This window comes from Cavia porcellus, unplaced genomic scaffold (assembly GCF_034190915.1).
Source record: "Cavia porcellus strain 051 isolate PalLab524CR breed Dunkin Hartley unplaced genomic scaffold, mCavPor4.1 scaffold_31, whole genome shotgun sequence".
Classification (NCBI taxonomy): Eukaryota; Metazoa; Chordata; class Mammalia; order Rodentia; family Caviidae; genus Cavia; species Cavia porcellus.
Window position 1 is genome coordinate 577,485 of NW_026947514.1, and position 22,643 is coordinate 600,127.

General features: G+C 61.4%; 1 protein-coding gene across 5 annotated transcripts; it reads left to right on the forward strand.

The window, feature by feature from the left end:
* Positions 1-119: 119 nt before the first annotated feature.
* Jag2 (jagged canonical Notch ligand 2) lies at positions 120-22,286 on the forward strand. 5 transcript variants are annotated; one of them, XM_063241244.1, is made up of 26 exons: positions 120-3,486; positions 4,313-4,663; positions 10,373-10,430; positions 11,696-11,947; positions 12,041-12,101; positions 13,702-13,832; positions 13,937-14,056; positions 14,151-14,264; positions 14,473-14,586; positions 14,715-14,828; positions 14,912-14,958; positions 15,036-15,209; positions 15,889-16,039; positions 16,124-16,276; positions 16,356-16,469; positions 16,655-16,768; positions 16,852-16,965; positions 17,057-17,173; positions 17,457-17,484; positions 17,563-17,648; positions 18,202-18,315; positions 18,389-18,504; positions 18,832-19,080; positions 19,451-19,582; positions 20,505-20,661; positions 20,813-22,286. In XM_063241244.1, exons 2-26 carry the CDS (start codon positions 4,325-4,327, stop codon positions 21,304-21,306), a joined length of 3,663 nt encoding a protein of 1,220 aa, XP_063097314.1. In that variant the 5' UTR covers positions 120-3,486; positions 4,313-4,324; the 3' UTR covers positions 21,307-22,286. The 5 variants fall into 5 exon arrangements, with proteins under 5 accessions (XP_063097314.1, XP_063097311.1, XP_063097313.1 ...); XM_063241241.1 differs by lacking the exon at positions 120-3,486 and adding an exon at positions 3,979-4,132; XM_063241243.1 differs by lacking the exons at positions 120-3,486; positions 16,124-16,276 and adding an exon at positions 3,979-4,132.
* Positions 22,287-22,643: the final 357 nt, after the last annotated feature.

Sequence of the window (22,643 nt, forward strand, 5' to 3'; positions counted from 1 at the left end):
TGAGGGTCCCTTGCTGCCCTGTGGCAGGCCTGCAGAGGAACAGTGGATGCTGACTGGGGCTGGGGACATGCTGGCCTGAGGCCACAGGAGGGGCTGCTAGGGGAGGGAAAGGGAGTGTGCAGCCCCAGGGCCTGGCCCCCTGGGCAGTGTGTCCAGGGTGAGCCATGGCCACCAGTGTGGAGTGGAGCCAGCCCGGATCTGCACAGCGCATACTTCCTGCTCCTGGCCAGGTGAGCATTTCTGCCTACCTACTGCTGGGCTTGAACCACTCCTGTGTACCCCTTGGGCCAGGGCCTATGAGTGGAGCTCACTGGATCTTGGGGCATGAGCAGTGTCCGTAGGCCCCTTCTCAGTGGGACCAGGACCATGATGTCTGTGGCCCTCAGTGCCCTGCTGGCTTTGAGTGTTGGTGCCCAAAGTGCCTGGGATGCAGGACAGCAGTCACCTCCTGGCCAGCTGTGTGAGTCTGGCTTATGGGACAGGAGTGTAGATCCATCTTCTGCTCTAAGGACCCTGCTAGAAAATATGTCAGGGGCTAGGTTTGTAGCTTCCAAAGGGTCAAGGCTGAACCTTTATGAGTGTGGCTACCTATCTGGCTGGTCCTTGCCCAGTGCCTCAGCCCTGGTCAGCTCCCTGGGCAATTCTGGGAGCCTAGGAAGGGCAGCCTGAGTCTGGAGGACAGAGCCAGGGGACCAGTAGCTTGCTGCATTAGGACTCCCTGCTCTGAAGCTCTACAGGCCCCATGGTGGACAGACGGGGTGACCGCGCTCTCGCAGGTGCTCTGTGTGTCAGCATATGAAAGTACCTGGCTCTGTCAATTGCTGGCCTGGGCAGCAGCCCAGGAATACTGGGAACAATGCTACTAGGCCCTGGGTTGTCTGGCTCAGGCAGGGACCCCCTTGGGCAGCACCACCTATGTGCAGATGCTGGCTGTGACCAAAGTAGGGCCTTGTGGGATTTAGGCTAGGCAGGGATATGGCTGTGGGTAGTGGTCTTGTGGTATTCAGGCCCTAAACCTAACCTTAACCCTAACCCTAACCCTAACCCTAACCCTAACCCTAACCCTAACCCTAGCCCTAACCTGCCTGGAGCAGCCTCAGCAGGACAGACTCCGAGGACATGAGCCACTTAGCCTGTCTTCTTCCAATGGAAGCCTGCCCAGTATCCATCTGGGGGTCTCCATAGCATTCTGGGGGACCTGCAGGTGCTTCGAGCTGCTGTGGAGGAGCACAGGTGGGCATGGGTGGAGGCTTTGGGTGGTGGGTGAGCAGAGGCAAAGATAGGGGACCTGGGTTTCGTGCAGTCCAGCCCCTGCAGGCTCTGCAGCCTGATGGGCGGTCAGCAGGCACCATGGCAAGGGCTAATGGAGTTGGCATCAATTTCCCGGCTTAGGGGGGCTGTAACCGGAAACTCCCCTCCCTGGCTGCTATATTTAGCACTGCAGGACACCAGCGGAAGCACAGTTCACTTCTGAACCCAGCTAGCTTTGACTCAATCCTAGCTGTCTTTTCCCCAGCCTGGTCCATAGGAGGGGCCTGCAAGTCTGCAGCCCTGGGTCAGGCCCCCCTCTGCCTGTCATGCTATGCAAGCTGAGCTCACTCACAGCACAAGGACCCCCATCAGACAATGGCAGAGCTAGGAGTCTGAGGGGTTCTATGCCCAGGGGGCTTCAGCGTAAAGGTGAGGACTTTGTAGAACAGGCATTCATCCCAGCCCAGCAAGGAAGGGGGCTGGGTAGCCCTACACCCTGACCCTAGCAAGGCGAAACACGGAGCTGTGGAGCTTGTGGTGCCCACTGCTGTCCTGGAAAGCCCTGCAGGTCACATGGTCCCTGGCCTGAGGACACCAGAGAGACCTACAGAAGGGAAGGGTCCCATCTGATACCTGGCTCTTCCCCGTGAGTAGGTTGGCCACCTTCCAGGCCTTGGAGTTGCCCCTGGACAGATCTGATTTAGGCTGTGCCTCCCAGGAGGCCTGGGGCAGGGTACTAAAGGGGCAGGTGGCACCCTTCGCAGAATGGGAATTGACCCCTTATGCTGTTTTGGGCACAAGGACCAGGTTTCATTCCCAGAGGGTTGGGAGGGAGTTGGGAGGGGTCAGTGTACTGCTGGCCAGCTTGTGTGTGAGATAGGAGAAGCATTCTTCACAGAGGGTTGCGTATTTGTGTGTGGTGATGGCTCCAAGCAGGAGCCATCTGCGTGAGCTCACCAGCAGTAGGAATCTGGGGGTAGGCACAGGAGGGCTAGGAGCTGCCTGAACTCTGTCACCTACACACTGATATCCCCCTCCTCAGCGCTGCACACCAGGCCTCTCTCCACTGCCCTTCACCCCAGGCTTCCTTCACCCCAGGGCCTTGGCACATGCTGTTCTAACTCCTCACCTTGGCCACCCTTGGGGGCCCATCAGACTCCTACTGTCTGTTTTGCTTGCCTGCCTCTGCCTTAAGGCTTCTGGTCTGTATTGCTAAGTTCCCATCTGCCCTGGACAAAAAGGCTTTCGGGGCAGTACCCGTTTTGTTCACTGCTGAGTTGAGTGCCTGGCAGGATCACCCAGGGCCTCTCTCTCCTTGAGATCCTCCATCTTCAGGCCAGAGTGTGGAGGGGCTTTGTTCCTAGGGAGCCCCCATTTTATGACGCATAGGAGTTGTGAACTGCACAGTTATGGGGGTAGGCGGTCTCTGTGTGAGACACCCCTCAGCCCACCCAGGAAATTCAGCTAGTGGGAATTTAGGGCAGAGCCAGCAGTTTGGGTCTCAGGGAATCTGGCCCACCCCTTCAGGGCTTCCTGTGCCCCAAAGCCTGGTCCTGCCAGCAGGGTATGTGTGCAGGGCGTTCTCAGGGTCTCAGTGGCCAATGCAGGGAGCCAGACAGGTTCAAGATTCTGATTCTGACTGTACTGTGTACACTGAGTGCAGGGTGGGGCAGATGGGGAGCTCATCTACTAGGAAGGGGTGCCTCAGCCAGTAGGAGGACTTCTGACCCCCCCAAGGCAGTGCTGGCCCTGGATGAGGCCCTGCCCAGTGCAGGTCAGCAGGCTAGAGAAAGCAGCCCTTGGTGTTGACCCTGTCAAGGAGCAGCAAGGTCACCAGGGAGATGGCAAGGACATAGTAGCTGAGTGGGACTGGGCAGCCTGAGGATCCTCTTGGGGCAAACCGCTAGATGCGCACATCTGGCCTTCCTCTGTATTTCCTATGTCTTGATCGTGGTGTCTGGCCCGGGCGTTCCTCGAGGGCATGGCCTGGCAAACAGTCCAACCCAGAAGTATGTGTGGACCGGCTGCTCTTCACATCTCTGAAGGGAGGGCCCACGTCGAAGGCAGCAGCGCCCCCTTCAGCGAGCGTGAAGCTGCAGGAGACCGTGGAGCCGAAGGGTCCCGGGGGAAGGGGCGCGCAGCAGAGGCGGATCCCTGGCTTGCTCTGCAGGCGGCATCTCCGCTGGGACCAGGAGAGGCGCGGCGGTGGCGGTGGTGTTGGCGTACGGATGGGAGGTAAGGGCAGAGGCGACCTCAGGGGGCGCCCGCCCTTCCCGACCTCAGCAGTGACTCGGCAGCGGAGTAGCTGCCTGGCTCAGAGAAGGAGGGGGAGCGAAGGAGCAGCCCCGTGCCCAGCCGCCCCGCGCCCAGGCCGCACCCTTGCCGCCTTTAAAGCCCGGGCTCCCCCAGGCCCCCCCCCGCCCCATCCCGCGTGCGGCCCCGCCCCCTCATGCATATGCAGGTGCGCGGGTGACGAATGGGCGAGCGAGCTGTCAGTCTCGTCCCGAACTTGTTGGCTGCGGTGCGGGAGCGCGGGCGCGCAGAGCCGAGGCCAGGACCCGCCGCCGCCGCCACCGCGGGTAGGAGCCGGGTGGGAGCCGGGCCGGCGCGGGAGCCGGCCGCCGCGAGCCCGAGCCGCCGCCCTCGCACGCCGCCCGCCGCAGCCCACGCTCCCGGCGCCACGCGCGACCCCGCCCGCCGCCTGTGCCGCCGCCGCCGGGCTCGGAGGGCGGGCGGACGCGGGCGCTGGAGGCCGGCGCGGCGCCGCAGCGGGCGCGGGGGGCGGCGGCGGGCCGCGGGCGGGGTCGCGGCGGCGATGCGGGCGCGGGGCCGGGGTCGCCTGCCCCGGCGGCTGCTGCTGTTGCTGGCGCTGTGTGTGCAGGTGAGCAGGGCGCGTCCGCGGCACGGCGCGGGGGGGTGGGGCGGGGAGGTGGCGCGGACGGGGCGCACCGGCCGTCCCCGACACTCTGCGGCTCGGGCCCTCGGGCGAGGGGAGCCGGACCGGCGGGGCTACTCGACCCCGGCCCGCGCCTCCCTCGGCTCTTCCGTGCCTTATTTTTAGGCGGCGCGGCCCATGGGCTATTTCGAGCTGCGTCTGAGCGCGCTGCGGAACGCGAACGGGGAGCTGCTGAGCGGCGCCTGCTGTGACGGAGACGGCCGGACTGCGCGCGCGGGGGGCTGCGGCCGCGACGAGTGCGACACGTATGTGCGCGTGTGCCTCAAGGAATACCAGGCCAAGGTGACGCCCACGGGGCCCTGCAGCTACGGCCACGGCACCACGCCGGTGCTGGGCGGCAACTCCTTCTACCTGCCGCCGGCGGGCGCTGCGGGGGACCGAGCGCGCGCACGGGCGCGGGCCCGCGCTGACCACGACCCAGGCCTCGTCGTCATTCCCTTCCAGTTTGCCTGGCCGGTACGTGTCCCCCAATCCCACTGGGGTCCCCGTGGCCCCTCCAACACCTGCGCGGGTCGGCTGCAGGCCTCGAGCGCCCGACGGGGCGGGGCCGACAGGGGGCGCCGCACCAGTTGCGGTGCGTGTTTTGCGGGCTAGTCCGCGCCGGGCCACGTGGGCGCGTGAGGCGGCAGTCGTGGACGCGGGGTCTCGGCGTGTGCCCGCGTCGCTCTGCGCGTGTCTGTCTGGGCGGGGAGGCGCGAGGCGCCCGGGGCCAGCGGGCCGCGGAGGCATGTGCGCCGCGCGTGCTGGGGCTGGTTCGGGGCAGGCCCCGGCGGAGCAGCCCCGGGCCGGCGGCCAGCCTCACCCGCCGCGCAGTTTCCGGGATGCCCTGGGGCACGGGCAGATTCACAGGACTCGTAGGACCCGGCCATGTCGCGTGTTGGCGGAAGCTTCTGCCCCGCAGAGGAATAGCTAGTAGCCCACGGGGCACCACTGTGTTGGTTTGATTATATTTTGGAGGGTGGGAAGCTGAATTACCTGGCATCTGTCTCTTGGGAAAGGCTAGTCAGGCAGGAGTTGCAAATTTGGGCCTGCTTGGTTGAGTTTGTGTGTGTGTCTGTGTCCAGCAGTGGGGCCCGCAGGCCTCATGCCTGCAGCTGCCCGGTGCCTGGACAGGGAGCCTTCTGATACTTGACTTTGTCTGCTTTCTGGTCGTGGCACTGGAAGGTCTTTACGTGCAAGATCATCGTCTGTGGGCCTTGGCCTGGGTGGGACAGGAATGAGAGGGACCTTTGTGGAGATCCTCAGTGTGGAGGTGCAGGTCAGGGTGACCCAAAGGGTGGCTTGTGATTTGGAAGTGAATGGCACAGAGTACCAGTGACCCAAGACACAGAAGTGAGTCCACTTAGTACCTGGGTTCTGCATCAGGGCTGGGCCTGGCCAAGTTGGAATAGCAGGGCTTTGATCACCCTTGGCACCTGGCTGGAAGCTGTACCCTCTGAGTCCTTCCAGATGCTGACTTGTGATGCTGCCTTGACCCCTCCTGGCTCTCCAGCCTAGGAGGTGGGCCCAGTCCTCTGGCTGCCCCATACTGCTACTGATGGATGGGCTGTAGGGTGGGAAACATGCCCTGAGGTAGAGAAGGCAGGGGCAGGCTCGGGAGGGGCTCGGGCAGTTAAGATAAGCCCAGCCCCTCGCCCCCACAGTGCGCAGCAGGCAGGTCTGAGCAGGGCCCGCAGCCTGTCATCTGCACTTGGGCCCCAGCCAGTGCGGCTCCAAATCGCTACCTGAGGATGTGTTTTCTGCTCGAGTTGGCAGTCATGGGTGTGGGGGTAGGGAGGCCCTGGAGGAATGTGGCGGGCCAACGCGTGTCCCTGTGGCTCTCTGCCCCGCTGGCCAGCCGGCCGCTGTCGGGTAGGACGAGGCAGGCTCTGGTCTCCCCTGGAGTCTAGGCCCTGCACTGTGGCCAGCTTGCCTCTCTTCCTTGTGTTTGTGGTGGTTCCTTCAGGAACCCCAGTAGGGGCAAACGTCTCCCCAGCCAAGGACTGGGGCTGCAGGGCAGCAGTGCTGGGCAGCTCCCATCTCTACTCTTGTCTCCTGCTGTGTGGCCCTGATGCCAGCCTGGAGCTGGTGCTGTGATGGCAGCACCCTGGTATTTCCGCTCAGTCGATGGCAGCCCCGGGCCATCCTGCTCCAGCTTGCCACAAATCTGTTTCTGTCCCATGAGCTGGGGTGTGTTTGGAATCCAGGTGCCCACTGGGGCAGTGGCTCCTCCTGGGCAAAGCAAGAATGGACATGGAGGCAGGGACTTTAACAGGCAGGGTGGAATCCTCTAAGACCAGCCAAGACTCAGGCTCTGGAGGGATGGGGGCGGGGGTGGGGTGGGGTGGGTTGTGAAAGGCAGAAGTGCAGATGTGGATGTAGACTAAGAATTGACTGGGCTCTGCACATGCCTTGTGTGGACCATGGGCACCTTTACAATGACCTTGGGCTCAGCCTCCTTGAGTGGGTGGTCCCAGGTCTTGGATTGGAGTGCTTCAGTACCTAGCATGCCACCCACCAGTGGGGGCTGCCCTTCTTTTCTGGCCCTGGCCCACCTGTCTCCTGGGAGGTCTCTGTGGCCTTGAGTGTTGTCACTGATGTGTGACCTATGGCTGGCAGGCTGGAGGCCATGTTCATATGTGCCAGCACTCTGTGTATAGCCAGTAGCTGATGGACCACTTAGAGAGGAGTGAGTCTTTTCCTCGGTTCGAAGCACTGCTGGCTAAATGGGGAGCAGGGTGGTTGCAGTTGAGGTGTCTTAGCAGCCCAAGACTTTGCCCTCCAGTGGACTGCAATGGAGAATAGCTACCGTGGCCCTACTAAGGCCATCCTTACAGCCTGCTTGTTGGGCCTGGAGTCCACCTGGGATGAAGCTCTTAGTGGCAAACCCGTCTTGGAGTATGCTGTGCTGGTGCCAAAGAGAGGGGCAGTTGTACTGGGTGGTGGGAAACGGAAGGTGCAGGAAGAACAGAGGTGGGCAAGGCCCTATGGATGGCCAGGCGGGCCAGGTTGACACTCTCTGCTGGCTCTATCTGCAGCCAGCAGGGTCTGCTTTCGTTGCCTGAGCTGGGTGGGGCGGGGCTTTTCCCAGGGACCTTGTGAAGCCAGGTGGAGCCACAGGGCTGTCCAGCTGGGCTCAACCCAAGGTCCATGCAGTGTTTAGGGGAGTGCAGGTGGTGGTTCCCCTGGCTGCTCAGGGCTTTTGAGTGCTTAGGGAAGGTGGGGCTATGGATGCAGGGCCTGGCCCCTTTGTACCCATCTGCCATGAGGTTTCTGGCCTCATGAGACCCTGTCCTGGCTCTGTGTCCTGCCTGGGGCGGGGACTGGTACTTAAACCCCCCCAAATCTAGTCCCTTGTCCATCTTCCAGGGCCCTTCTGCATGGAGGGCCACTGCATCTGTCCTGCCCACACCTCATCTGGGACCTTTAGAGAGATGGGGTCTGCCCTGTGCCTGGCTGCTTGCCGTAGAGGTTGGTAGTCTTGTCAAGAGCTGTGGCATGGCAAAGGCCACGTGCAGCAGGGAGGGCTGCCCCCGCAGGGAAAGGTTTGGAAGTTGCTGAGGGCATGATCCTGGGCTCTCGGTTGGGGATGGCATGGAAAGGCGTGCATGAAGGGTGTGCAGCAGGGTTGGTTGGGAAGGAATCATAGATTCTATGATCACTTGGGTTGCATCCTGGTGTCTGGACAGAGTGGGGACCGTCAGGGCCAACGAGAGATTTCGAAGGGCCAGAGCCCAGTCAGAGCACCCATTCCTTGGACTCCAGGACCAGCTCCCCAGCCCCACTCCTGGACCTGACCTGGTCCCCGTCCCCATGCTGAGCTGGTCCCTGTCTCCATGTGTGGACTTCAGGCCAGGACCTGGCCTCTTGTGACCCCAGGGGGCTGTGGAAGGGGTTGGAGCCTGCTGCTTCCCTTCATGGAGGGGAACTATCGGGTGAGTGGGGCTCAGCCTGGTGGGCTGCCATCTACTCCTGGCATGGCCCTGGGGCCTGGGACACTCCCTCTCTTTTCCCTGGGGTAAGGTTGGTGGCAGAGCCCTGGGCCTCTCCAGAGCTCATGTTTCAGGAAATGTATCTGTGCTTATGGCTTCTGGCACCCGCACAAGTCCCGGGCCAGGCACTGGGCTCTGGCCTCTGGCCTCGGGCTCCATCAAAGACCAGATCGGGATGCTGAGGGACTGTGACAGGCAGACACTGGGCCTGGGGCTTTGGCCTAGTGTTGGGCTGAGGTGTCCATGTTATCCTTTCCCATGGCTTTGGTCTACTGCCTGTTAACCTTGTTCAGGGGACAGATGGAGGGTCAGGGCTCAGCTTTGAGGCAGAGAAGTAGGGGTGTGGTAGAGGTAGGTTGGGGAGTAGCAGGGTCATGGGACATGGAGCCTCTGCTGGATGGGTCTGCTGCCTGGGCAGGCAGGCAGCCCTGGTTCCCCCCAGCTAGCTGGAAGTCTAGGCAAGTGCCACCTTTCTGACCACCTCCAGACCTCCTTCCACTCAGCCCCCATTGCTTTTGCTGGCCCCAGTTCATTTCCTAGAATATAGTGGGACACTTTTCCTTCTGCCCAGGGAGCACGGTCCCTTTTGTCCAGTGGAGCTGGGGTGACAAAGTCTTGTCCCAGGCCATTGCTCAGTAGGTTGGAAGCACAGGGTCAGTGTGTCACTTGCAGAGGACGGCCCTGGTACTGGCGGGTGGCTAGGGAGGAGGGTACTGTGAGGGCCGCAGGTGCTGGCCCACCTGCCAGCTCAGGTTCTCCCTGGATGACTTCCTGCCGTCCAGGTGTAGGGAGCCCAGCTGGCAGGCGGTGGGGCCCTCTTGGGCGGCAGGCAGGCGCATGTCCCCACGGGAGCAGGTAACCAGAGCCCAGCTCAGTGGGGGTGATGGTAACCCTACCTGGATGGCTGGCATGGGTTTCCTGGGAGCTAAGAGGAGCTCCCGCACATCCTAAAGGCCAGGTGTGGCCGTTTAGGTGACTAAGAGGCAGTAGGCCTATGGCCATTGACATGACCTTCAGCTGTGGTCTTGGGCCATGCTGCCCCATCCTGTCCAGCCCGGCCTGTCCAGTGGCTCAAGTGACTGTTCGGCCCTTGGGTCTTGGGCCTGACTGTAGCACCATTTTGTTGAGTGTCAGCAGTGCTGTCTGTGCTTGGATCTGGTGCCAGCCTTACAAGAATCTGGTCTCGTGCCCTTGCTCTCCCGTGACTCTGTCCTCTGAGCCTGGGAGAGGGCAGCTGTGGGGAAGGGGCCTGTCAGTTACTTCTAGCCTTGCTCCCCTTGAGGCCCCACATCAGAGCTGCTCAGGAGGGGGTGTGGTGTGTTTTAGTTGCATCTGGGTTGCCATCCCTGAGGCCAAGCTGGGTGTCTAGAGGCTGGGTATGGTTAGGTGTGGCAAGCAGCAGGCTGGGAGGGCCAGGATCCATCCTGGGTTGGGGAGAGAGGGGAGGGCATGGCAGGCACAGGCATGATGGACAGGTCAGGACCTTTGGGCTCAGTGGGGACACACAGTTTCCCCAGCACAGTGGGCTGCAGGCCCTGGACACTTCCCACATGGTGTCCTCTTGTGTGGGAGACTCAGGCCATATACAGAGCACTGAGCGGTATGTGTGGGGCTGCAGAGCATCCTGGGTAGCTCTGCATGTGCCCAGGGATGGGCAGTGGGCACTGCTGTAGGCCAGTCAGCTTACCCTCCCACATCCCTGCATCTTGTGACAGGAGGAGGCCCAACAGTATGATTCAGTGGTGACCACGGACTGAAGCTGTGTTGGGCAGACTTATAGGCATCAGTTTCCTGCCTGTGTAACAGAGGTCTCCTGGCCTAGCCTGCCCTGCCATGGGGAAGGTATTGGGCTGCTGTGCCTTGTTGTGGGGACCCCATGGCCTTGTCCTGGGAGGGCTCCTCAACAGATGCCACTGTGTGCCTAGGGGAGGCTACCAGGATGGCTGTGGTGCTGCCTCTTTTGGGGGTGTGGAGAGGCCATGGGTGTTCCTGCAGTGTCAGACCCCAGTAGGGCTGAGGGCGTCCTGGCCTTCTGTGCCACTCCAGTGGGTACCTGCTGCCCTGCCCATGTGGCTGCCTGCCCTCTATGTTGACATGACCCCAGGCCTGGGGTTTCTCCCTCCATCCTGGGGTCTGCCCAGAGGAGCTGGAGCAGGGTCCCAGGAGCTAACTCCCCTCTACACTGTGTCCACAGCGTTCCTTCACCCTCATCGTGGAGGCCTGGGACTGGGACAATGAGACCACCCTGGATGGTGAGTAAGCCCTGCCTGGCATGGGTGGGAGGAAGTGGGCTTTCCAGCCACCAGGATGCACATGGCCAGGTCCCAGGTCCTTCCCTTTCAGGAAACAAAGACTCCTGTGGCCAAAAGCTTCATCTGCTCAGAGGCTATGCATTGCTTCTGTCTTTTTGATGGAGGGCATGGTACAAAAAATCAAACTTACGACCTTACATTTGCTAGGCAGCCACTTACGCTGCTGAGCTATATCCCTGGCCACATCACTTCTCTTTATCCTGTCTGCAAGGAGACTTTTCTGGGTTTGTGGTCTTGCAGCCAGCCCTGCTGGGTGTGTTCTTTGGACCATGCTGGCAGCGTGGAGCCCTTGTGTGGCTTTGGTGCATGGCTCCCCTCTGCCTGTCTGTCCTGGAAGGAGGGTTTGATGGCCTGCTTCCAAAGGTCAGGCAGGGGCCCAAGGAAGATGATGCTTGATGTCTGAAGAGTTGTGGGTAGGAGGATGGGGTGCTCAACGAGATTGGGCCCAGATCTCAGAGCCTCGTGGGTCCTGGGAGGACTCGGTCTCCCAGCTGAGGTATGGAAGCAGCCCGTGGGGCTAGGGCAGAGGCGGGCTTAGGGATGTGGTCAGGGCCAGTGTGGTCCAGTGACTATAGATGAGAGAGACATTGGTAGGAGGGACAATGTGGGCAGTTAGGCACCAAGTGTAACCAAGCCTCAGGCCCAACAAGTGGCAATGCTGGGGATACCACAGGTGAGCCCATGGCTCAGCAGGGGTATTGATCGAAGTCAGTACAAGACGCAGGGATCCTTGACAAAGATTTGAGCCCTTGCTGAGAAGGGCAGCTGAGGGCCTGTCGTCCCGAGATCTCCAGCCCCAGACTTGGCTGGAGGCCGGTGGGAGCAGGGGCCTGCGGTACTCTTGCTCTCATCCTGTGGCTCCCACTGCCCAGGTGTGCCTGGTCCCAGAGGGCCTGCTGGGGATGGCTGCTGTGCATGTCTGGGCAGTGATGTCCCCTGTGCTGGAGTGGACTCAGTGCCCAGTGGGTCCATGGTGTTGGAGCCATGTCTTGTGTGGCCAGTAGAGGCTCGAGGAGCACTTGGGACTTGCAGGCAAAACTGGGCCAGGGTAAGGTGGTTGCTGCTGGGCCTGGAGCTTCTGTGGTGACCTGACCAGTGTTTCTGCTGCCTGCCCTACCCCACCCCACATCCCTGAGGCCACCTGGCTGGGTAGGTTGCCTGGGCCACCTTGGGGACATCAAGTGAGTGTCCAACTCTGCCCCCAGAGGACCTGCTGATTGAACGGGTGTCACACGCGGGCATGATCAACCCTGAGGATCGCTGGAAGAGCCTGCATTTCAGTGGCCACGTGGCCTACCTGGAACTGCAGATCCGTGTGCGCTGCGATGAAAACTACTACAGCGCCACATGCAACAAGTTCTGCCGGCCCCGTGACGACTTTTTCGGGCACTACACCTGTGACCAGTATGGCAACAAGGCTTGCCTGGATGGTTGGATGGGCAAGGAGTGCAAGGATGGTGAGGGCCACGCGGGCGGGGCGGCGGTGGGGGCCATGTAGCAGTGGCCAGTGCAGCCACCACAGCAGTGCCTCTCCTGCTCTCTCTCCACAGCTGTGTGCAGACAAGGTTGCAACTTGCTCCATGGGGGATGTGCCGTGCCCGGAGAGTGCAGGTGAGTGCTCGCCAGCCCTTCCCCTGCTTGCGTTCCCACTCAGCCAGCAGTTGCTGGTGCCCCTGTGGGCTCCTCATCAGGTGCCTGGGGAGAAGCGCAGAGAATGGGAGGCGGCTGCCACAGCCATCATGGGGGAAGCCATGCACTGGCAGCCTCACAGAGACAGCAGGGAGAGGTGGGCATGGGACTGCACAGATGTGCTTCATGGGTACGGCGCATCTTGGCCCTGTTTCAGTCACTGTACCCTCCTCGCCGTGTGTGGTACTCTGCTTTGACTGTGCAGTGTCCTTGAGTGATTGGTGGCCTGCCTGGTGTCCTTACCCAGGATGGGGGTGGAAGAGAAGCCCCTCAAGTAGGAAGATGAGGGCCAGGCTGGGCGGCAGTATGGGGACAGGCCTTGGGATGGAAGTAAGCCTCAGCGCCCTCCCGGCCTTGTGGACAAGGTCCAGGTGCCTCTGGTTCAGGTTTCAGCCCCTCCCCTCACAACCAGATGCTATGGAGATGGCCAGCCCTTCCTGCTGGGGGGCCTGGGCTTCTGTTGGGGGCTTCTCTGTGGGAGTGTGCTGTCAGTACCAAGAGGCCTGTGCGCTGCACCTGCTGTATGCTCCCTGGCAGGTGACCCAAGGTCCATCACAGCCTGCTTGAGCCAGCTGGAGGCCAAGACATGAGGCCTACTGTGCACCTGCCCTGCAAATGGGGGTGGATTCCACAGCTGTCTGCTCCTGGCCTCAGTTTCCCCATCCCAAACATCGTGAGCTGGATTGATTCTCTCGGGGCTCTGTACTCAGGCAGCTCAGGAAGGGCTGTGGTCTTTCCTCCTATAAAAATAACTCCCGCGGCGGGTGCTGTTGTGGAAGTGACACGCCTGGGCGTCATTCTCATCCCACAGGACATGAGCTTCTAGGAAGAGGCCCAGAGGGTAGCCTACTGGGCCCAGGGTGACCCTTGCCCGCAAGCTGCACTGCCTGCCCACCTGCTTCTTGGAGGACTTCCTAAGAGGACATGGGGCAGAGCCAGGCCTTGGATCCTGGCCTCCAAGTCCACACGTCTTAGGCTGTTTTCCAGAATGGCCAGATCCCTCTGGTAGGGCAGCAGCTGCCACGGAGCTGGGGGGCACCCTGTAGCCCTCGTGGCCCTCCGTGAGATGCAACCCTCACAGAGCTCTGCTGGGAAACAGAGCAGCTGTTGTCCTGGAACAGTGGTTAGGTCACGTGTGGTACCCAAGGTCAGGCGGCCAGGCGGGTAGCAATCCTCTCCTGATGTCTGGGGCCGTGCTCTGGCCTGGCAGCACCTGGCTGGCCAACACTGGCATGTCTCTGGACCCTACAGGGCCTTCCTTTCCCGGCGCCGGCTCTTGGGAACTGGCTCGGGGTGAGGCCCAGAATAACTCAGGGAGGAGTGACGGGACAGCTGGGGCAGACCCATTGCGTCCGCACCCATGAGTGCCTGTGACAGTGGGGCTGGCAGCGGGCTATGGCTCCTGCCTGCCCCCAAGCTGCAGACGTTCAAAGGCCCAAGGCTGCTGACCCCAGAGTGGCTTGTGGGCCCATGCCTGCTTCCCTGGCCCTAGTAGCTCTCAGCTTGCCCGTGGCTTCCCCAGGTGCAGCTATGGCTGGCAGGGGAGGTTCTGTGACGAGTGTGTCCCGTACCCTGGCTGCGTGCATGGCAGCTGTGTGGAGCCCTGGCATTGCGACTGTGAGACCAACTGGGGTGGCCTGCTGTGTGACAAAGGTAGAAGGATTGGTGGGCAGAGGGTGGGCAGCCAGGCGGACTGGGTCTGCAGCACAGGAGGTGGGTGTGGGGGCCTGCCTCCTGAGAACCCACTCCGCCTGCAGACTTGAATTACTGTGGCAGCCACCGCCCCTGCGTCAATGGGGGCACGTGCATCAACGTTGAGCCTGATCAGTACCGCTGCGCCTGCCCTGACGGCTACTCGGGCAAGAACTGTGAGCGGGGTGAGTGCCCTCCTGGGTCACGAGGGCTGGGGGGAGGAGCTGTTGTGGCAGACGGGAGCCTGTGCCACTTCCCCACCTCTCTATGCATCTATAGCTGAACATGCCTGTGCTTCCAACCCGTGTGCCAATGGGGGCTCCTGCCATGAGGTGCCGTCTGGCTTTGAATGCCACTGTCCGTCGGGCTGGAGTGGACCTACCTGTGCACTTGGTGAGTGCCCATATGCATCTGGTGCAGTCTGGCAACCCAGGGACCTGGGAGAGGGTAGAGCTCCAGAGTCTATGGCGTAATGGTGGCTCCCACTCGTGTCCGTGGACATTGTGGCCAGGGATTGAGTGACAGGAAGACTGGGGACACAGGGCACTTAGTCTTCCCTGGGACTACATGCCATGCCCTGGGTTCTGTCGTCTTCTTGCAGACATTGATGAGTGCGCCTCGAACCCATGTGCAGCGGGTGGCACCTGTGTGGACCAGGTGGATGGATTTGAGTGCATCTGCCCCAAGCAGTGGGTGGGGGCTACGTGTCAGCTGGGTAAGGACTCCAGTGTGTGGGTGCATGGGCTGGGGGCTGTGTATGTGGCTGTGGCTGCTGCTGCTGTGCTGCGGGTGCTGGGTGCACGGGGCGGGCCCAAGCCCATGGCTGCCTTGTCTTGTCCACAGACGCCAATGAGTGTGATGGGAAGCCGTGCCTTAATGCTTTTTCTTGCAAAAACCTGATTGGCGGCTATTACTGTGATTGTCTCCCGGGCTGGAAGGGCGCCAACTGCCACATCAGTCAGTACGGGTGGGTGGCATAGGCGGGGGGCCGGGATAGCTTGGAGGACCCTGGCCTGACCTATCCTGTGCCCTCTCCACAGATGTCAATGACTGTCGTGGGCAGTGTCAACATGGTGGCACCTGCAAGGTAAGGCCAACTGCCACTTGCCTGCCTGAGCCCTGGAGGAGCATGGGGTGGGAGGCTCACAGCCCTATGCCCCACAGGACCTGGTCAACGGGTACCAGTGTGTATGCCCGCGGGGCTTTGGAGGCCGGCACTGCGAGCTAGTACGTGGGGAGTGTGCCAGTAGCCCCTGCCGTGGGGGTGGCATCTGTGAGGACCTGGCTGATGGCTTCCACTGCCACTGCCCCAAGGGCCTTTCGGGGCTACTCTGCGAGGTGAGGCCCGCTGCTGCCACCACACCGGAGGGGCTGCAGTGGGAAGTGTCCCTGGGGTCCACAGGGTCACCAGAACTGTGATGAAACCCTCCCTGGCTCAGGTGGACAGATCAGGCCCCGTGCAGCGGGGTGACGGGTGGCCTGAGGAGGCAGCAGGGAGCCTTGGGCAGGAGTGCCATCCCTGGGACTGTGCTTGTACCTTGTGGCACACTTGCTTCCTTGCCCCCAGCCACCCATGATTCTGGGCTGGCTTTTGTGCAGAGGGTGGCTCCTGCCCAGCCAGCTTCCTGGGGTCCACAGCAGAGGCCTGGCCTTGGGTTTGGGATTATGGCTAGCTCTGGTCAGGACCCTGTCTGGGTGCTGAAGTGGCCTGCCAGTGCAGGGTCAGGAGCTGGCCTTCCTGCCCGTGGGAGGAGCCCAGGCCGGATGCGCATGTGGGAGGCAGAGGAAGTGGCCTCCGTGGCGGCAAGGGAGGGCCACAGGTGCTTCCGCCCAGCCGATGGGGCTTGGACAGGCTTGGGTAGGCGGGGGCTGTATGTGCAGAGTCAAGGGCCCCGTAGTCTAGGCTGAGTGGTGGTCCAACCTCAGGGATGCCCCGGACCCTGCCTTTGTACGGACAGAGGCTGCTGTTCTCAGTGTGGGGCTGGGCACTCATGGACACGCCCTGCCCTGGCCTCAGGTGGCCGTGGATTTCTGCGAGCCGAGCCCCTGTCTAAATGGTGCAAGCTGCTATAACCTGGAGGGTGACTACTACTGTGCCTGCCCCGAGGACTTCAGTGGCAAAAACTGCTCTGTGCCCAGAGTGCCGTGCCCTGGCGGAGCCTGCAGAGGTGGGATGTGAACCGTGGGCAGGGGCAGGCCAGGGTGGGAGTGGACGATGGGATAGGCCTGATCCCTCTGTCCCTCTGCCACAGTGATTGACAGCTGCGGGTTTGAGGTGGGGCCCAGGGGCCCTGGCATGGTGCCCTCCGGTGTGTGCGGCCCCCACGGGCACTGTGTCAGCCAGCCTGGGGGCAACTTTTCCTGTGTCTGCGACAGTGGCTTCACAGGCACCTACTGCCATGAGAGTGAGTTGTGTGCCAGGCCAGGGGTGGGGTCGACATTGCTCACTCTTCTCTCATGTGAGCTCATGTGTCTCCCTTGCAGACATTGATGACTGCCTGGGCCAGCCCTGCCACAATGGGGGCACCTGCATTGATGAGGTGGGCACCTTCCGCTGCTTCTGCCCCAGCGGCTGGGAGGGTGAGCTCTGCGACACTGGTGAGTGTGGGCGCCACTGCCCCACACCCCTCATACTCTGAGCTGAGCCTGCCTGGACCACATAGCCGCTATGAGGGTGGGGACCTGGCTTTGTCCTTGGTGCCTGGGCTGGGCTCTTGCGCTCCTCTCTGGGAAGCCCTCCCCAAGCGCCGGTGACCCCTGCTGACCGGCGTCCTCGCCCCCAGATTCCAACGACTGCCTCCCCGACCCCTGCCACAGCCGCGGTCACTGCCATGACCTGGTGAACGACTTCTACTGTGCATGCAATGACGGCTGGAAGGGCAAGACCTGCCACTCACGTGAGTCCTTGGGTCCTTGTATGTGGAGCTGCCACCAGGACCAGAGGGATCCAGGCCTCTTGCTGAGTGCTGTGTGCCTACAGGTGAGTTCCAGTGTGATGCCTACACCTGCAGTAACGGAGGGACCTGCTATGACAGTGGAGACACGTTCCGATGTGCTTGCCTGCCTGGCTGGAAGGGTAGCACCTGCACCATCGGTGAGGCAGCCTGTGCCGTTCTTGCCCCACCCACTCTGGCTCCTGAGCCATGCTGATCAAGTGAGCCACCAGCCACTTCTCCTTCCTGCAGCTGAGAACAGCAGCTGCCTGCCCAACCCCTGCATGAATGGTGGTACCTGCGTGGGCAGTGGTGACTCCTTCTCCTGCATCTGCCGGGATGGCTGGGAGGGCCGCACCTGCACGCACAGTAAGGCGGGCCCCTGTGGATAAAGTGCCCTTCTCCACCTAGTTCCTAGCCCCACCCCAGGGATCATTCTCTTTGGCCCACCAGCTAACTGATACCCCAAGATATGTGGGTGCCCCCTTTCCCTGGGCTCCTGTTGAGTTGCAGCCACCTTTCCAGTGAAGTCCCCTTGTCCTGGACAGTGCAGTCTCCATCCTTTCACAAGCCCAGGGCACCCAGGCCTGCCACTGAGGGTGCTGTGCAGGTAGGTGACATGCCAGTCACTTCTGTTTTTCCTCCAATCCAGACACAAATGACTGCAACCCTCTGCCCTGGTGAGTGGCACCCTGGAAAGGCTGGTTGGGTAGGGGGGTATGTTGTGGCAGGACCCCTGATTCCACCCTCTCCTGCAGCTACAATGGTGGCATCTGTGTGGATGGCGTGAACTGGTTCCGCTGCGAATGCGCCCCTGGCTTTGCAGGGCCCGACTGCCGCATCAGTGAGCAGCCCTGGCCATGGGGACAGTGGGGGTGCTTTGGGGCTAGCTTTGGAGCCCCTAGCTTTGGGGCAGCACACTGGTATCCTGCCTGCCTATGCCACGTATCTATGTCCTTCAGGGCTCCTAGGAACAAGGTGGGGTCCTATCCCAGGGAGCATGTCAGAGGTCCTGGGAGGAGGAGGAGGAGGAGGAGGGCACGGCAGTAGCAAGTACAGCTCCATGTCACTCTTCCATGCTGTAGGGTTGTGGTCTGTGGGTCGCAGCTCTGGGATTGGGACACACTGGGAAGGAGTGGACTCCATAGGCCTCCATGCACCCCTTTTACTGAGGCAGATAGGGAGGGTGAGACCTGGGGATTTGAGAGGCTTTAGGCTGGTGAGTGACATGCAGTGCCTGGCCCAGCCCAGGCTGATGTGGAGCAGGTCCCGCAGGGCTTACAGGCTGGTGGCTGAGTTGGTGCAGCCACCACTGGCCCAAGGTGTGCATGCTCTACCCTCCCCGAGCTGGCCTGGCCAGGCCCATGCAGGGTGCTGAGCATAGGCTCTCTCCACAGACATTGATGAGTGCCAGTCTTCACCATGCGCCTATGGGGCCACATGTGTGGACGAGATCGATGGTTACCGTTGCAGCTGCCCACCCGGCCGAACTGGCCCCCGCTGCCAGGACGGTAGGCAGCAGGGATGGCGCTGGGCAAGGTGGGGCCCAGGAACCATTCCAACCCCGCCCTCTTGCCCCTGCAGTGATCTGGTTTGGGAGATCCTGCTGGTCCCGGGGGATGTCATTCCCGCATGGCAGCTCCTGGGTAGAGGACTGCAACAGCTGCCGTTGTCTGGACGGCCACCGGGACTGCAGCAAGGTAGGACCTGTGTGAGAGCCACATCTGGCTGCTCAACTAATGCTGACACTTCTGAGATGTCAGGAGACCCATGCCTGGGTAGAGTGAGCCAGGGGCCTGAGGTCCCCCCTGGGACATCTTGGGAGGGAGAGAATGGGCTGGGAGGGGCTTCAGGCACAGTCATGCTGCTCAATCTCTTGTGTTGGGCCCCATTGGCTTCCCTGTTCTACAGAATGCCCTTTCTCGTGTGTAGCTCAGCCTGCTTATGGGGGAAGGGCCAGGCCTTGGTGGCTGACCCAGCCACATGTGTCCCCTTTGATGTCCTTGCCCTGTGCTACATCTCCCCAGGTGTGGTGTGGCTGGAAGCCCTGTCTGCTGTCTGGCCAGTCTGCCGGCCTCAGCACCCAGTGCCCACCAGGGCAGCAGTGCCAGGAGAAGGCTCCAGGCCAGTGTTTGCAGCCGCCCTGCGAGGCCTGGGGCGAGTGTGGTGCTGAGGAACCCCTGATGCCCAGCACCCCCTGCCAGCCTCACTCCAGCCACCTGGACAACAACTGTGCACGCCTTACTCTGCGCTTTGACCGTGACCAAGTGCCCCAGGTGCAGTGAGGGCCTGGTGCCTGCATCTGGGCCTTTGGCTGCTCCTAGGGCCCGATGAGCAGAGCCCAGAGCCTGGGTGCTGGTTGGGGGGCCAAGTGTGGTGCCCATACTGCTGTTCCTGGGTTTAGACATGGGTGACCTTGGCAGGCCCTGGAATGATGGCCAAGATCCTGCCCTTGTTACCCAGGCCCAGATTCCCTGGGCCCTCTCCTCTCCTCCCCTTTCTCTGAGCTGCTTCACTGAGAACAGGATGGGAACAGGGATCACCCCGTTTCTTAGCTCTGCTCCCTGGGGGCTGTGGGATGTGACTGCCAGGCATCTGTGGGTGGTGCTTTGCCTCCCTGTGCTTATGTGCTGCCTGTCTTCCCAGGGTACCACTGTGGGTGCCATCTGCTCTGGGATCCGCTCCCTGCCTGCCACAAGGGCTGTGGCCCGAGAGCATCTGCTGCTGCTGCTCTGTGACCGGGCACCCTCAGGGGCCAGCACCGTGGAGGTGGCTGTGGTGAGTGTGGACGCCTGGTGCCTGTAGTGTGCTGGAGAGCTGAGATGGACCCATCAGAGGGCCAAAGGGACTGAGGCCAGCTGGACACAGCGTCCCCAGTGCCTGAGAAGCTCAGCAGGGCCAGGGGTGGCTGAGGCCATCCAGGCAGGGTGGACAGGAGTTGGACAAGGTGTGGAGGTAGAGTGCCAGGGCGTCCAAGACTGGAGCGGCCAGCTGTCATCAGTTACAGGGTCAGCATGTGATGAGATGGCTCCAGGGACGTGTCCAGAGCAGAGCCCCACAGCAGGCTTAGCTGTGTGGTGTGGAGAGAAAGGTCCTAGCGGGGTCGGCCCAGGCTGCAGAGATGGTACTGGGCTGGATGCTGGGTTTCAGGGCTGTGGGCAAGGCCAGCTAGGCCCTCTCTTCAGCCATGGAGGTGGCTTTGAGGTACTGCCCTCAGCTGGCAGCAGGCTGGGCTTACCCTAGTTAGAGGCACCCCAGGGAGGGGGTTTTATATAGAGCGTGCTTAGTAGTGGAGGGAGAGGCAGACTCGGTGCAGAATCACACAGTATGACCGCTCTTACTGCCCATGGGGCATGGGCAGGGGAGAGCATGGGCAGGGTTGATGTGTACAGCTGAGAGATCTGGGGGCCAGCGGGGGAGGGTGAACTGGGGAGTAGACTGCAAGGGGCTGGTGGCCAGGGGTTGGGGGAAAGGAAAGGGTACATCCAGGCTACCTCACCCAGATCTGCCTACTGGGTGTGTCCCAGCTGCCAGACTCCCCGCTGAGTCTCAGAGCCTCTGCTAGCCCCATGCTGTGCCCCACGTAGGCCTCATCCTTGCATCCAAACAGCTGGGAGCTGGATGTGGCCTCAGGCTGGGCTGGGCCAGGTTGTGGAAAGGGTGCCTTTGGGTGGTCCCACAGCCCTGTCCTCTGTTGCAGTCCTTCAGCCCTTCGAGGGACCTGCCTGACAGCAGCCTGATCCAGAGTGCAGCCCACGCTATTGTGACTGCCATCACGCAGCGAGGGAACAGCTCGCTGCTGCTGGCCATCACCGAGGTCAAGGTGGAGACCGTGGTCATGGGCAGCTCTTCCACAGGTAAGTGGAGATGGCAGGGGCTCCCCAGAGTGTCAGGCCTTGGGAACCTGACAGGCAGCACCCCTCCACAAGTGGGGCCCCCTCCCTCCAGCCAGGGACCAGTGGGATGCTGAGGCTGGCATGGCCTCCTACTTATGCTGCCCTCTGTCAGGCTTGCTGGTGCCAGTGCTGTGTGGTCTGTTCAGCGTGCTGTGGTTGGCCTGCGTGGTCATCTGTGTGTGGTGGACCCGGAAGCGCAGGAAAGAGCGGGAGAGGAGCCGCCTGCCACGAGATGAGAGCACCAACAACCAGTGGGCCCCGCTCAACCCCATCCGCAACCCCATTGAGCGGCTGGGCAGCAGTGGGCCGAGTGGCGGGGCCCACAAGGATGTGCTGTACCAGTGCAAGAACTTCACACTGCCACCACGCAGGGCTGGCGAGGTGCTGCCCGGGCCAGCGAGCCCTGGGGATGGCAGAGAGGACGAGGAGGATGAGTCCAGCCGAGCGGAGGAGGACTCCCCAGAGGCGGAGAAGTTCCTCTCACACAAATTCACCAAAGACCCCAGCTGCTCGCCGGGGAGGCCAGCCCACTGGGCCTTGGGCCCCAAAGTGGACAACCGTGCAGTCAGGAGTGTCAAGGACGTGCACTACGCTGGCAAGGAGTAGGGCCACAGCCGCCCTGCTGCCACCGCCTCGCCACACCACACTGCCTGCTACGCCGTGGGGGGCTGAGACTGTGTGCATAGTTTCTTTATTTTGTGTAAAAAAAATCAAAAGCAAAAAACAAATGTTTATTTTCTATGTTTCTTTAGCCTCGTATAAATTATTCAATAACTGTTAGGCAGCGAACAACGGCGTATTCTGGAATAGTTGCTATTTTTGTAAAGTTTGCGTGTCACACATGTTGTGTGGCGGGCAAGAACGGAGTGTTTTGTGTTCTCACCAAATTGTGTGGCCTTTGTTTCCAGAGGTCGTGCACTGTTTACAGAATCTTCTTTTTTTATTCCTCACTTTGGTTTCTCTGTGGCTCCAGGCCAAAGAGCCCATGAGACCTGTGGCTATTGGTGTGGCCCGGGGCCCTGAGTGGGACCTGTGGCTGGCAGGGGACCCATGGCCAGCAGAGAGGCCTGGGTCTGTCAGTGGGACCCATGGCTGTCAGTGGGACCTGCAATTGTCAGCCTACTTTGGCTGTCTGGACCTGTGGCCGATGGTGTGGCTGCCTCTGTAGTTGACAGTGTGGCCCACGGCTGTTGTGGGACCTGTGGCTGTCGGAGTGGCCTGTGGCTGTCGCTGGGGCCCGTGGCTGGAGGTGGGACCTCCGTGGTCAGTGTGGCCTGAGGTTGTGTCAGCCCAGCCTGCCGTCCGTGCTTCTCCTGCCCAGACCTCTCCAAAGACCTCTCAGCTCTGCTTCCAGAAGTGCCCTTCCCCACCACGCGTCCCCCCCTGGGACGTGGCAGAACCGAAGCTTGTGACAAGTGCCTTCACACAGACCCCTTGCAGCTGTCAGCATTCGCCGTGGGCACCAGGCTCTGCCCCTGCCAACCCTGGCTGCCCCTAGTGAAAGTGCATTTCTGTACATATGTACATATTAAATGAATCACTCTGTATATTTGATTTAATAACTTAAATGTTTTGGTCTCCCTGTTCTTTGAGTGCTGTTGCTTTTTTATTTGGAGTCAGGGTGCAGGCAGGAAGGTGCAGGAAGGGGGTCTGGTCTGGGGGGGACCAGGTGACCTTGGTGGCTGTGGGAGTGATGTTGACCTAGTGGCTGGCCCTGCAAGCGCCCTGAGCCTGCAGTGTGTTGGTATCTTTTGCTGGTGGACATGGCTGGGTGCCTGGCATCGCACCTCCCAAAAACCAGCGCAGAACTTTACGAAGCCACTCAAAGTCACTTTGTATGGAGAGCTGTCAAGGTCTTCCTGGTGAGTTTGGGCCGGATCTGAGAGAAAGGAGCCGGAAAGTGCAGCTGCAGCCCACTAATGCGGACAGACGGCCGAGCCCTG